At 36.9% G+C, this 15,993-nt stretch overlaps 1 protein-coding gene across 13 annotated transcripts in view; it reads right to left on the reverse strand.

Annotated features, from left to right (window-relative positions):
- Window positions 1-15,993, reverse strand: part of LOC124393628 (calcium/calmodulin-dependent protein kinase type II subunit beta) — a 65,164-nt gene that overhangs the window by 13,818 nt on the left and 35,353 nt on the right. For 4 of the 13 annotated variants that reach the window (XM_046861565.1, XM_046861569.1, XM_046861564.1 and 1 more), the window contains 3 exons: window positions 8,942-8,979; window positions 2,344-2,412; window positions 245-289 (listed from right to left, as the gene is read on the reverse strand). In XM_046861565.1, the coding sequence (XP_046717521.1) occupies window positions 245-289; window positions 2,344-2,412; window positions 8,942-8,979 (152 nt within the window). The remainder of the gene's footprint in view (window positions 1-244; window positions 290-2,343; window positions 2,413-8,941; window positions 8,980-15,993) is intronic. The other 9 variants (XM_046861566.1, XM_046861571.1, XM_046861576.1 and 6 more) reach the window with 5 other exon arrangements.

Below are 15,993 nucleotides of genomic sequence, written 5' to 3' on the forward strand. Positions count from 1 at the left end.
TTTGGTTACATATCAAAAAAGGGGCAAATGATTTGCATTTTATTCTAATTTCCACTGTCATGCACTTGACAGATTATTTATATCTCTTAATATCTGAGAAGGAGGCTGACAAAACACTTTCTTACTCCATAGAAAGCACACCTGGCATCGGAGACGACAAAGTGTCACAGACAAAGTGTTACAGAAAAGGGTAATTGGGAAAAAAAGGGAAAAATTAATGGAAAGAGGGTAGGGAAGGATGTACCTTGATCCCATCCACTGGGTTATGGATAACAGTGGTCTGAGGCTCCTACGGAGAGAAAACGAGAAGGAAAGCCAAAGGATGGCAAGACCAAGAGAGACAGAGAAAAAGGGTAGAGGAGAAAAAGCAATAAAAAACACAAAAGTGTAGATGAGAGATGGAGAGAGTAAATTAGCAGGTGTTAGCAGAGATAAAAGTGAAAGGAAACCGCTGAGGACTAGAAAAGCAGTCCGAGTTAGTGTGAGAGAACTTAAATGTAATGAATGAAGGCCCTTGTTGGTCTAGTTTATAAGAAGAATTTATATTTATATTTATAGAAGAGAGTTAAAGATTTAAAGCAGAAGAGCTAAAGTCATTACGGAAAAACCAACCAAACAAACAAAAAATTCTAATAATTTACTGGATTACTGGATATAAAGCAATGCGTGATTTTCTGTATTACAGAGCCTTGAAAAACATTTTGCAAGCAAAGAATGTTATTCAAAATCCATAAATACAAAAGCTCCCTAGAATAAGACTAAATTGCTTATTTATTATATATTATTAATGACTTAATACATAGTTGTATCAATAAGGTTAGAGTTTTGCATCTCATATAGAGTAGATACAAATATCACTACTTTATACAACATTCAAGAACATTGCAAAGGCAAACCATTTTATTTTATACCACAGAACTTATAAAACCACAAATCTTATTTCAGTACAATGCTACAGCTCTGGAAAACAAACAAGAAAAACGAATAATGAACTAATGCATTATTTAACTATTATATTTAACTAAAACATTATCATTGATGTGGTAAAACCTTCTCTAAAAGTATCAGTGTTTGATTACATTAAGGGGTTTTCCATCACATGAAAGTCTACACAACAAATGATGTTACACTTTGCAGGTTTAACGATAACAAGCTGCATTTTGTCTTTATCCATAAATAAATAGAAGCTGGTGAGGAAACGGCTGTTTTGCTGCTACAACGTAAGTGGTAACAGGAACTTATTTAAAGGTTGTACAACATTAAACCGCAACTATAAACAAATATAAAGGTGTAACAACTTATCTTAATACTAATACACCGACCAAGCATAACATTATGACACTATAACATTATGACCGGTGATTGAATAACACTGATTATCTCTTCATCATGGCACCTGCTGTGGGATATATTAGACAGCGAGTAAACATTTTGTCCTTAAAGTTGATGTTTTAGAAGCAGAAAAAATGGGCAAGCGTAAGGATTTGAGTGAGTTTAAAAAGGGCCAAATTGCAAATGGCTAGATGACTGGGTCAGAGCATCCCCAAAACTGTGATGTTTCCGGTCTGCAGTGATCAGTATCTATCAAAAGTGGTCCAAGGAAATAACAAAGGAGCAGAGGCTGGCCCATGTAGCCAGATCAACAGATAAGCTACTGTAGCTCAAATTGCTGAAAAAGTTAATGCTGTTAAAGGGCTGTTTTGGCAACAAAAGGGTGACCAACACAATATTAGGAAGGTGATCATAATGTTATGCCTGATCATTGTGCATATGTATTAAATAAAGATTTCTGTGGTATAAGAGGAATAAAACATTTTGCGGTTTTCTGTTACAAGAAACCCATTGTTGATTATATTCCTATTTGGCATGTCTATTGCATTTTATTCCTTACATATAAAAAAATACTGTACTGTACTGATAGAAGCTTTCGAGTTTGGTACCTTATGTTAATTTGGCACACCAAAGAACATCATTCTCGGCATTGAGATCAAATAAAAAGACACGAAACACATCCACGTACAGTATGTATACATGAAGATAAACGTTCATGTCAGTGATGTGGTGTAAGTAACACACTTAACAGTCACAAGATTTGCTATCAAGATAAAGATGTTCATATCACAAGAACTGGTGTTATTGGTTCAAATTATAATGGGTGAAAGATGGATGGTAAATAAACGTTTTGATATATTTCTACTATTTTGTGATAGACACGTCATAAAGAAACAGACAAAGAGGGAAAGGAGGGACAGACCAAATGAAGGAAAAAAAAACAAAAAACAAAACAAAAAAAAATCCCAGAAGAATTGTGAGAGGAAAAGAGAGAAATAAGGATGTAAATACCAGAGCAGGAGAGGGGATGTTCCCTTTGGGACTGGTGACTATGCTGTTTTTCGTGCTGTTTGACTGTGGCTGCGCAGAAAACACAACATTGTTATTAAGGGGGGGGTGGCTGATACAGAGAGAGAGAAATTGGCATTATGGGAATTTTTTTGCTGTCTTTTTTTTAACAGTGTAACAGTAACTTTTAAACACATTAATAAGGAGTGTGAGAGATGACAGCCTGTGTGTGCGGAGAAGTATAGACGAGCTTGATCATTTAAACGATCACCCATAGCCCTGAACTGTACCTCGAATCGAAAGCATTGTGTAGATGCTGGAAGATGTTGTGTAGAAGCACAGTGTGTGAGTGTCAGCTCCAGAAATAAAATTCTCACGCACAAAATTTCCTTTGTATGGTACCTGCTCCAGTCTCACAAACACCTTTATATATATTTATATATTCACAGCAGCTTACACTTTCGATTTTAAATGAATGTGTTTGCTGCAAACCCTGCCTTTATGCTTGCTATTGAAGATACTGTTTAAATGCCGTAAGATGTAGCTTGGTATGGGTATGGGTGTTGATGCATCTTTAGCTAAAATTACTGTTGTGTGATCAAATAAAAAGATTTGCAAAAAAAATAAAAAATACAACACAAAAGTACCATATGGACATACTCTATGCGGACAAAAATACTGACACCTGAATTTTCCTGCCATGGGTGGGTCTTCTCCAAAATGTTCTCACAAAGTTGGAGGCACAAAATTGTACAAGATGTCTTTAAGGATGTGGTAGAATTCAGATTTTTTCCTTTCCCTTGTTGGAGTGGATCTGGAGTGTCCTGCCATTGAGCTCTGACCTTAACCCTACTGAACACCTTTGGGATGAATTGGAACACTGACTGCACCACAGACCTTCCATGCCTTACATCAGTAGCTGACTTTAAATACACTCTTGTTGCACAATTCTCCACAAGCACACTCCAAAATCTAGTGGAACATCTTTCTAAAAAACGTGAAGGTTATTATTGCAGCTAATAAGATCTAAATGTGGAATGGGATGTTCAAAAAGCACATAGGAATCTTATGGTCAGGTGTCCACAAAATGTTGCCCATATTGTGTAGTACGAATTTACTAATGGAATATTGTTAAAAAGACAATGGAATGGATCCACGTTCAGCAAAACACCACCATGAAATAAAAAAATCTGTCCAGAAATGCTTTATAGTCTCTGTAGAGTAGTTTGGGGTTGGACTATGTCTTGACAATCATCAATCAATTGAATTTATTTTTTAAGCAACACAGACAGCTGGTTAAACACAAAAGCACACAAAAGCAAATAATCAACAACAAAATAAAACAAATAAAGCAAGACATTTAACATCTTGATGTCACGGTAGACACGCCTTGCTCTAGAAAATGATCCCTGCATGATACAGACAGTGGCGTAGGGTAGACTATTCCAGCATAGTACACACTCCCCTTCAGCACCCCCCCCCCCCCACCCCTCCAAAAGAAGGCCATACAGATTTCTTACCAGTGGTGCAGGTGCTTATACAATTATATATAATCAACATATTAACAATGTTAATGACATTTATAATTCAGGTACTAATAAGTCAGTATCATGGCATCAACGCAACACAGGTTTATTCACGACGTACTTTCTTTACTCAGATATATAAAAAAATATATATATTTTTTAAATCAGTAAACAATTGTTTTACTGATGCGCCAAGTCGCAAATCAGCACCAAAATCCGTCATGATGCACACAAATAACCCTCTAGGGTCAAAATTGTTTTTACTCATAACGCCAAAACGAACTTAAAATTACTGTCTCTTTTGATCATACAGATAAGAGCAATACATCATTAGTTTCTGTAAAAGGTCTACTCTATATATACTCTAATAATAACAACAAAATGCTGTGCCTTTGTAAAATAAAGAAAACAGTTGCGATGCGCTCTCTACTGTCTCTGTCATCTCTGTTCACAGACACATAAATAAAACAACTTGAATAGCAGTGAATACCTGCCTCACAGACATAATAAATATATGAATAGAAAGTTAAAAAAGCCCAGAAAATTCTATTTTATGTGTACAGTACTGTACTGTATTAACATTTTACTTCATTTTATAATTAATAAATTTCGTTATTTCAACATAAAACATGCGAGAGAGCGGGAAAATCAGCAAAACAAATTAGTTATGTGGCAAATGCAAATTCTACGATATACGGAACGTGATAAAACGGGGGATTACTGTATATCTGCACCTGCTATCTCTCCCCACAACAGATACACACATTAAAAATATTTTTTCTAAAGGAAGATACTGACTAATATATTGTTATAATTTAGAAGCATATAAAATGATCTGTCACCTTTTAAAACACTAGTGACTACAGCTTACTAACTTTGCAATTAAAAAAATCTAAATGATATGTCTCATGCTGTGACAGATTTGGGCATCTTAGGAAGATTGTAATGCTACAGCATAAAGACATTCTAGACATGTGTGCTTTCAACTTTCTGGCAAAGATTCTGTGAAGAACCACATATGTGTGTAATGGTCATCCACGAAAGGCATCCACAAACTTCTGGCCATTTACGGTATGTATATTAGCAAGTATAATTAATATAAAACATGGATGATCTCAGCAGAATATTCTGACATAATGTGTCCTTGTCGCCAAATCATGTATAAAGTAGCAGGTCTACTCTCAAACTACAGAAATCAAGGTGCAGTGCAATGATCATGGTATTATTCTTTCAAAAACGCTCAGTGCAAACGGCAAAGCCATTTGCAGAGAATGCAGCAGCAGCAGTGAAGTGAAAAAAAAAAAAGCAAGAAATCCCAAAATGTCATGGTGAAGAAGTGTGGCAAGCCAGTTACTAGGCAATGACTGAGGCGCAACTGAGGTGTCTATTTCTGTCTCTCAGCTCCCAGGGTTCAGACCACCAGCTATTCCTGGAGCAGGAGCTACATTTCACTCTGTGATGGCCGCACCCTCTGCTGCTGATCATTCCATAGCAGCGCATACACTTATATCGCATGAGGTGAGCGATGAGACTAAGATCGAGCAAAAGTGCGGAAGCAATTACAGCATGCCCAAGGTGTAATGATGGTAGATGAGGGAGGTGAAGTGAATGGCAAAAAAAAAAAGATAACAGGGAGCTCCTTAAAAAAAAAAAAAAAAAAAAAAGGAGGTTCCTCCACATAGAACATTTAATAGGGGTTTCTCAAATAAATGTTTCACATGCCTATAAATGTCTATACACATGGCCATTTAAACAGCAAATATATAATGAATACATTCTTCTTCTTCTTTCGGCTTCTTCTTTTAGGGGTCGCCACAGCGGATCATACCCCCTTGTCCTCTACATCTGCCTCTTCCAACTCAACTACCTGCATGTCTTCCCTCACCACATCCATAAACCGCCTCCTTGGCCTTCCTCTTTTCCTCCTCCCTGGTAGCTCCATCCTTAGCATTCTCCTACCGATATACCACATGTCCCTCCTGAGCACATGTCCAAACCATCTTAATCTCACCTTCCACACCTTGTCTCCAAAAGACCTACATGTGCTGTCCCTCTAATGAACAAATTACTAATCCTGTCCATCCTCGTCACTCCCAATGAAAACCTCAACATCTTCAGCTCTGCTACCTCCAGCTCCACCTCCTGTCTTTTTCTCAATGCCACTGTCTCTAAACCATACAACATCGCAGGTCTCACCACAATCCTATAAACTTTCCCTTTCACTCTTGCAGATACCCTTCTATCACAAATCACTCCTGTCACTCTTCTCCACCCACTCCACCCTGCCTGCACTCTTTTCTTCACTTCTGTAACACACTCTCTATTACTTTGCACTGTTGACCCCAGGTAATTGAACTCCTCCACCTTCTCCACCTCTTTTCCCTGCAACCGCCCCACTCCACTGCCCTCTCTTTCATTCACACACATGTACTCTGTCTTACTCCTACTCCTACTACACCTACTGACTTTTATTCCCCTTCTCTCCAGCACGTACCTCCACCTCTCCAGGTTCTTCTCAACCTGCTCCCCACTCTCACCACAAATCACAATATCATCCGCAAACATCATACTCCATAGAGACTCTTGTCTGACCTCGTCCGTCAGCCTGTCCATCACCACTGCAAACAGGAAAGGGCTCAGAGCCGGTCCTTGATGCAGTCCAACCTTCACCTTGAACCAGTCTGTCATTCCTACTGCACACTTTACTGCTGTCACACTGCCCTAATACATGTCCTGCACCACCCTCACATACTTCTCTGACACACATGACTTTCTCATACAGTACCACAACTCCTTGTGAGGGCTCCAGAAGCCCTCACATACATATGTTGACATAACTGATGATAACTATATATAAGGGTATTAGATTAGTCTAGATTTGATTAAACATTATTGTCTAAGTACAAATACACAGCCAATAAAATGCAGTAAACCAAGCTCAAAATCTGGTCAAGTGGTACACAAAAGCAATTGAATTTGTCTATTTTCTGAGCTAGTGTTATGATGAATGCTTTCATCATCAATGTGGCAGTTTGAAAAGATTTTTTTAACAGGTAGCTGGAGAAGAGAAAAACATTGCATGGCTTCTTACCTTGGACCCATGTTGAGTTTAGAGGTCTATAGCAGACGACTCAAGATATTTCACTCCAACCCATTTAAACCATTACTTCATGGAGCTGGCTTTGTGCACAGGGTCATTGTCATTCTGGAATAGGATCGGGTCTCTTAAATTAAATGATAAGAACATGTAATTCTACTGCATCCAAAGACATCCTGTAGCTCCAATTTTGTCTTAACAGTTTGGCAAAAAAAAGAGTATGGGTAAAAAAGTCAGGTGTCCCAATACTTTTGTCCATAAAATGTATCTGAACATTTGATACACTTAACTAATACTGCTTGAATGCTTTCTAGATATGGTTTATTAACTAATGTGCTTGCCAATGCCTTTATAATTATAAAGCTAGTGAAGAAGTGATTTATGTAAATACAGAGCTGCCGTCTTCGTGCTCTACCTCTTGCAACTGCTTATTTAAACCGCCTATGCTCATGGTGGATGGAGAGCAAGAGTGAACGCAGGAAAAAAGAAAAATGAGAATGCAGGGCGAGACAGCATGGTTGGTCCGTAGGCGGAAAGCTAAGCCGAATGAGATGCGGTTACGATCAGGCAGCCAAAGAGGAAAGAGAAACAGAGAAAGATGATAGAGAAAGAGAGAGGAAGACAGAAAAAGAGGAAGGCAGGAAAAAACCTAAAAAATGCTCAAGTTCAGACCATCTCGAACTATTTGAGCTGCATGATACAGAAATTAGAAATGAGAGCGCACAAGAAGGGTAAAAAAAAAAAAAAAAAAACATTTTGAACTGCACACTCCCCCCATGTGCATTTCATCATCAGCATGCTACTCGATTATGTAAGGTATGATTAATGCTCCAAGTAAAGAAACGCATGACCGGAGAGGATTATTTTACAGATTATTCGACATCCAATCACTCATGGAGAGCAGACAAGAGGTTCATTTCTAATTCTAGAGCCCAGGCTGATGTGAAAGCCTGAATAACTTCAAGGGAGATTATGTCCCATCACACCAAATAAATCCTTGCACAGTGCATTATGCTGTGTTCACATCTGCTCATATTTTCTTTCTAAAGAAAGAAAATTGTCATTTTGAACCATCAGATATTTAAATGTATGTACAATCTTCAAAATAAAATTCTTTAGAACAAATTTCACAAGAGAACATTTTTGTTGACTTAGGAATATTTTAAGTCAATGATTTGTTGCCACAATAAACTAAATCCTGTCACATAGTATTTACATTTACATAAGACATCGTTTTTTTCTGTGGTACAAATCAACTGCGGTAGAAATCCTTTAAAAAAATCTGTTTAAGAATGAAATTACAGGCATCACTATCAAGTGTGCGGAATACGTTTTTATATTTATTACCGCCCAATACACTAGTATAATGCCTTAAAAACATTTCTATATTTATATTTATTTACACTGATCATAAATTATATACATATATATACGATATGCAATTGACAAATGCCCTTATGTGCTCCTGTCCTCCAAAACAACTGACTGATAAACTAGTCAAGGTAATTTCAATGCAACTCAAACTTAATATATACCATTGAGTCCCAAAAAAAACAAGGCTTCAATGGGCTATAATTTTTCTAAGCACTTTGTATGTTCATCACATTTTCAACCTACAAAGTACACAAAAGAGCTGTGCACTTTTCTGACACCCAACGGCGTTAGAATGAAAATTAAATCGAGGTCAAAAACAAGGTGAATATGATTCATAAACGGTCCAAAACTTTATCAACCCGACATATAGGCACAGACAGACACACAGACGGAAGTGAGACAAAACAAAAACACTGCCGACAAAAAAAAAACCCGCTGACAAGCGGGCACTAACTTAAAACTGTCCAACCCCCTCCTGTACAGGGACTGACTCTGTTTTTTAGCAACAAGGAATTGACAATTTTTTGTTAGGCAAAAAAATAAATAAATGAACAGAAAGAGCAAAAGATATGTACAGTAATAGCAGTACTCAGATCGACCTTACCTTGACATCAGCCTTCTTGTTGAGCAGGCTCTTAGCTGCTGCAGATGGAGAGAGAGGAAGGGAAAACATGGGTATGCAGAACAGAGAGTCGTAGTCACCATAACCAGAGCCACAGCATGTATGTAATGCTTTCACCACCAAAATGCTGGGAAATGTCTCTCCTCCGAGAGGATTAACCGGCTTTTAAAATGCTATGTGGGGCAAGCGAAACAAATCAAGGGCATACGTATGTAGAGGTTACAACGTACTGAAGGCAAAAATCCCTATTACCGGTGCATTATAAACATTAAGGGAGTTTTGTCTCCCTGAACCAGGGGCATGCACAATGCGGGACGTGCATCGTGCACATGCAGGAATGTGCACACGCTCAGTCAATAAGTCACTCATACACGCACAGTGTGAAAGCAGGGAGTAGAAAAATCACTTAGGCTCCATTTATACCTTGCATTAAAATCTGTATCTGGATATTTTTATTAGGATTAGGAAAAATGCATTCTATTTGATAGCATGGGTTTTGGTCAGAACAGAATCAGATCAGGAGTCTGCCTCATTCTGTGAACGAATCTTAAGCAAGCATAAACTCCAATAAAGGGACCTAGTCTGACAACAGTGTAAGAAACCCCATAGACCTACCCTGATGCTCATAAATATTTAAAGGGCCTTTCTGTAAGTAACCTATATCACATAATTGAATGGAATCATAATGCACCCTTTCAAATCTCCAAAAAACCTTACAGCTGATCTGTTTACACCAAAAAATACCACCAGCAATCAAACATTTTCCTTTTTCAAAATCTAAAATCTAAACTGTGTTCATATGTTTTTATAACATTTCAAATCTGGCTATAAATTCCCTGTGAAAAATGTATCATAGTTAGGAAATGTTATCTGATGCTTACAGTGATTGTGAGCAAAACTATCAGACTTTATTTACTTTACATTAAAGCACCGTAAAATTCTGATCTTTTTATTGAACCCCCAACCTTCTGATTAATAAGCGAGAACCTAATCCAGTGAGTTATCAAGTCTATCCAGAGAGCTGTCCACTATAGCTGAACACTTTAATAAAATCTTTAAAACGTGTTTGTTTGTGCACAGTGATTTATGAAGCATTATAAGAACTGCAGTATTTTCAAAAACCTCCACAGATTGAAAAAGGCAAGCTGAGTGGACAATTAAATACGATATATATTGTGGCCCTCAAACCAAAATTGCATGCAAACCCTTATTTCTCCAGTCTCTATAATAGAAAATACAACAACCAAAAGTTGTCAAAAATCCTTGCAATACTTCCCCAAAGTTAACCAGGAAGTGGCAAAGACCCTTTGGCTTTGGCAAATCTGGGAGGCCCCCGAGGTTGTTCATGGACAGTGAAAACCACTGGATGGCAGATTTATAACATCATTCACCTTAAAATGGAGTGAAACTGTGCCTGTTGCAATTAGGTGTTTCATTCCATGTTTATTTACTCTGGACACTAACTACATGCTAATGCACAGGTCACTCTATAGTTTGACTGAAAATAAGCAGAAAGTCCTTCACAAAGAACTCTGAAAATGTGATAATTTGAGTCATATTCACTAGATTTCAAAACTGTGGTTGTACACAAAAAAGATGAGTCAATACAGCTTTGTGTGGATTTCGCGTAACTTAAACCAAGGGCAGTCCATAATCCAAGAGAAAATACAGCTACCAGTTAGATTTATACCAATTTGTTTGAAGCACTGGTAATCTTTCAGTATCTTCTAAACCAGATTGTGTGGCCCAATGTATATATGCAGTGTTCTCATCATCCTTTTTAGTAATAAATGGCATACGCAGCATTTGTGCCATTCCTTGGGTCCTTATATAAACATTATGGATACTACAGAAAATGACCATCTTTTTTTTTTTTGTTAGCTTGCTTGGTGGTAAGTAAAATATGAGCACACTGCAAGCTGAAACTTGCTGTAACTAACTCAGGCTGCGCAAAAGAAATATCCTCCTTTGTGGTCCTACACCTTTACTATTTAAATTTAGCCAAGTCTGAATGGCAGGTGGCTGATTTCCTGCACATCCACAGATTTGCATATTGAGTGGGAGAAATGAGAGCTGATCACATAGCAGACAAGCATGCACATGGATTACGACTCATTATCCAGATAATTATACCCAGATACACATTCAGCTTTAATGCATGGTGTAGATGGGGCTGTACAGTGCAGTCCCAAAAAGTATTCATTTAAAAAATATATATCTCTGGTACTCAGATATAACAGAACACCTTTGTCGAGCACAAATGCAATTTTGTAGTTGCTGAAAAAATAACTAAATGGAATGATCTTGCAGAAAATGATTTTGCTCCTGCCATTTTAATGGGGTAAAAGGAAAGCGACAATTGGCTATGCATCTAAGACGGAGATGAGAGTGGGAGGTAAAGAAAGAAGAACAGAAAGAGAGTGAGAGACAGAGAGAGACTCCTTACCTTGCCACAAAGATTTTAGAGGCCGAGAGGGCAAGACAGAAAGGGAGAGATTATAAGAGAATGGATTAAGAGTGAGAGATAAGAAAAGATATGCTCGGAAGACCTTTGGTCGTTGAAAGAGGGCAGGGGGTTCAAATGCAACATCCAGATTATAACTGCAACACTAAGCTACATAAAGTTATACTTTAACAAAAAAATAAATAAATATCAGGATCTCTCTGGATGCTTGCAAGACACTAACGAGGTTAGCAACATTAGCTTTTTTGGGGTATTCCTTTAGGAAAGCACAAGAAGTCTTTTTTAATAACATCCTTTCAAGCCCAGATCCTCTTGTCATGCCTTAGTGGTACCTGGAGGTAGCAAATTTTATATCTTTCCTGAATAAACATCTGATCCACAAATAAACACACATTGACAAAATACGTACACAGAGAATTGAACAGAAGCTAGAGAGGAAAGAAAATCAGTCAGAGCCGACAGCAAAAGTGAAAGCACCGAATCCTTGGTGCTACAGCAAGTTAAATAGAATGCACACAGACACACATGGCTTTATACAAGCAAAATACAAAACAGTAATAACATGGCCATATGGAAAAATGTTCAGTAAATGTAATCTGAGAATTTTAAACATCTAAAATTGACTGATCAGGTCTGTAAAAATGAAAGCAATGACAAAGTTATTGTTATTTTTTCAAGTTGTATCATATTATTGGATTCAATTTATTTATTTTAATAGAATAATATGTTTTTATCCTTAGAGTACAAATTTGAGTATATGTTATCCAAATTTGGTAAATGGCTTAGGAATATGTGGTCTTTTTAAGGCCAAAAGTAACTGGACAAATTGGCATAATCACCCATTAAATTTTCTTTGAAATACATGGTTGAAAATTCATATAAGTGAATTACTGCCAAAAGTCTTGAGCCTATTAATATCACCAGATGCATGGCTCTTCCTTGGTGATTCTACCAAGCCTTTGCTATAACTATCTTCATTTCCTGCTACTTCTTGAGGCATATTACCTTCAGTTTTGACTTCATCTAATAAAATGCATGCTCAATAGGATTTAGGTCAGGGACTGACTTAAAAAAAAAGCCCTGAGTTACTTACAAAGTAGTGGTCAAAGAGTGTTGCAAAATCTGAACAAATAACATGGCCCCTTAAGAATTCATCCTGTCATTTCACTTCATCAATTGAATATAAAAGAATCGGTCCCTTTGGCAGACATACATGCCCACCTTCTAAGATTGGAATGTATTCTTTAGATCGTGAGCAGCTCATTCCCTCCTTCATAATTTTATCTTTCCTTCAATCTGGTACAAGTCGATCTGTGTCTTATCTGTCTATAAAATGTTGTTCCACAACTGTGCTGAATTGAGTTTTTGTTTTTATTTTCTACATAAATTCCAATATACTATGGCAAAATAACAACTAAAATAACAATAAATTTGTCTTTGTCTAAATGCTCGACCCGACTAAACGATCATGTATAATAACAAAAATGTAACTAATATCCAGTCATTAGCATCTTGATCTCTATAATGTTATCCACACACTTACTACAATTCTACTGCAGGTACAGAATCTTATAAATAGGGCATGCAATTAAAACCTTCTGAAAGGTAAAGGAAACTTAACCATGTCTACAGTACACAACTGATCTTATATCATGTGGCAAGTATTGCTACCCTCACATTGAACCCCCTCTCCATAATACAAAGATTAAAGTCTTCTCGTTCATGCAACATGATCTGAGCCACCTTCTTCTGCACCACAAAAGGCATGCATTGCGGCCCCGTGCAGCATTTAGCAAACCAGGCACAGGAGCACTGGCAGGGAAAAGAGACCTATCAGGAGAGAAGTGACAGGGAACCAGAGAAAGTGTGAGACAGAAAGAAAGAGAAAGTGAGGGGGTGGAGAATGGGGGCTAAAAGAGAAAGAAAAAGAGAGAGAGAGAGAGAGAGAGAGAGAGCGCACAGCTGGAAGATGAGCGAACAGCTAAAGGACAGTGACGAAGGGATGGTGGTGATGAGTGGAAGACGATGGCGCATGCTGACTACTGACAGAACACATTATGGAACAAGAAGATAAGGAAAGAGAGCAACAGCATGTGGTGTGAGGTTCAATAGGCAGAGGAATGAAAATAGAACAGAGATAGAAGTAGTGGGGGGGGGGGAGGTGAAGCAAATAGACTATGTTTACATGCTGCCCTAATAGTCCATTAATCATCCAAAGAGTCTCTACCTTGATGTAACGAGTAAGAAAGTATAAAAATCAGAGGAAAATATAAAGTTTTATAGACTATACTGGTCTAAGTACACAAACCGTGTAGTTGAGTAAAAGATACACAGTAAAATATGACTCCAGTAAAAGTGCTCCCTTTAAACTTTCGCTTTAGTAAAAATACAAAAGTATTTAACTTTAAATGTACTTAATTATCCAAAGAACTATGATTTATGATGGCTATAATAATGACCTATTATAATTTTGGCACAAGACTCTAAGCTTCATCAACTCAGTTTATGGGAAATGACTCTAATGTTACTCTTTAGCACACTTTTCTATTAATAGAATGATATTAATTAGTATAACACTGATTGATATCTATAAAAAATTTCATGAACCTTATTTTCGACCAGTTCAAAAGAATCACACAAATAAGGCCACTGGTGCTGTGGCAAGTTAAAGACAGAGTTTCTTCCATCATTTATTTCTCTCAAAATGTTCTGCTTGCTGTTGAAATGATGCTGAACTGTATGTTGGTGCTAATTGGATATCACCAAGCAGCAATCACAAGTTCAAAACAAAGTGCGCTCTACCCTGATGGGTGGCTTGCATTTGCATTTACTATCATTACTGTTCACAACTGCTATAGACTCTTCTTCAGCATCTCTTTCCTCCTCTGATCTTTGGTTAAACCAGAGAGTAGAAAAATTTATTATTTCAGTTCACTCTGTTCTCTTTCTCATCCATTTTTTCCAAAAGATCTGGTCTTGGCCAATTTCCATCCTCTGTCCAGCTCTCATCTATCACATGATGGCTATCACATGCTTGCTTTGTTACACTAGTCAGCCAACCACATTTAAATTCTAGATAAAACATTTCCACATAATTTTGTTAGTTTTGTAAAGCTCTGTTTTTCCATTTTTTTCATTCAAAATATATTATTTTTATAATGAAATGTTTACAGTAAAGTTTGAGTAAACTTTTGCATGACAGTGCACACCATTGCAAGAGAACTGGTCCTGTGATATAAAACAAAGCTCATTCCATATATGCAGATTGGATTGGACATACAACTAAGTTTCTGAAGCAAAATTGTTTGGAGTATGAATTATTTAACAACTATAAAAACATTATGTATGTGAGTAAGGACTGTAAGTCTCAACTTGCAGATCAGTTAAAATTAGAAAATAATTTTTATGTGAAAAATATTTGTATTAAATTAAACTAAAAGCTAAAATTTAAGTTTAGGGTTCAGGTAAAAAGCTTGTTTGTATTTTGAAATATAACACAGTACCAGTCAAAGATTTAAACACACCATCTCCTTCAATGTTTTTCCTTTATTTGTATTATTTTCAATATTGTACATCAATAATGAAGACATCCAAACTAAAAAAGAACATGTATGGAATATTTAGTAAATATAAACATTAAATAACCTAGAATATGTTTTATATTTGTAACATACTCTAGGCATTCTCATTTTCATGTGATAGTCTCTGGAATGGTTTCCCAACAAGCTTGAGGAGTTCCAGAGGTGTTGATCTAAATCCATATCAAGTGGAATTAGATCGTGTGATTGTAGAGGCCTCACCCTCTGTATGTCTAACAAAGATACTGCTGTTAGAACATATAATCTCAAAGAAGGACAGTTTTCTAGCCACAAGCAAGTCTCTTATGTTTGTTGTTCTTCTGAAATAACAGTTTCTTTGCTGCATTTTGACAATGAGGTCCTGATTAATGCAGTCTTCTCAAAACAGTGGCTGTTGAATATGTCTGCCACTTGGACTCCAAAAAGCATTTATGTAAATTCTAATAAACTTATCCTGTGCAGCAGAGGTAGCGCTTGCTCTTCCTTTCTTAAAACGGTCCTCGTGAGAGTCTGTCTCATAACAGCGTTTGATGGTTTTGGAATACATTTCGCTTGGAATACATTTAAAGTTCTTAAGATTTTTTAGGCTATTTATTTCTTAAAGTAAGGATGGACTGTCTTTTTTCTTTACTTAACACTTAAGTGGTTCTTGCCATAATATGGATTTGTACAGTAGAACAGTACAGTAATACCGTAAACTAATAAGGCTGCTAACTATATACTCACTCTGCACAATACAACTGATGATCTGGAATACATATCAAAGGCAAGAAATGTCACAAACTAACTCTTGACAAGGCAAACATGTGAACTGAAAACCATTCCCGGTTACAACCTCATGAATCTGATGAGGGAGTGTCATGAGTGTGTCAAGCTGTCGTCAAAGGTAAATGTAGCTAATTTGGATGATCTAAAATATAAAACATTCTGTTGTTTAACACTTTTTTGTTTATACATAATTCTATACATGTTCTTTCATAGTTTTTAATGTC

Source organism: Silurus meridionalis, chromosome 11 (assembly GCF_014805685.1).
Source record: "Silurus meridionalis isolate SWU-2019-XX chromosome 11, ASM1480568v1, whole genome shotgun sequence".
Taxonomy (NCBI): domain Eukaryota; kingdom Metazoa; phylum Chordata; class Actinopteri; order Siluriformes; family Siluridae; genus Silurus; species Silurus meridionalis.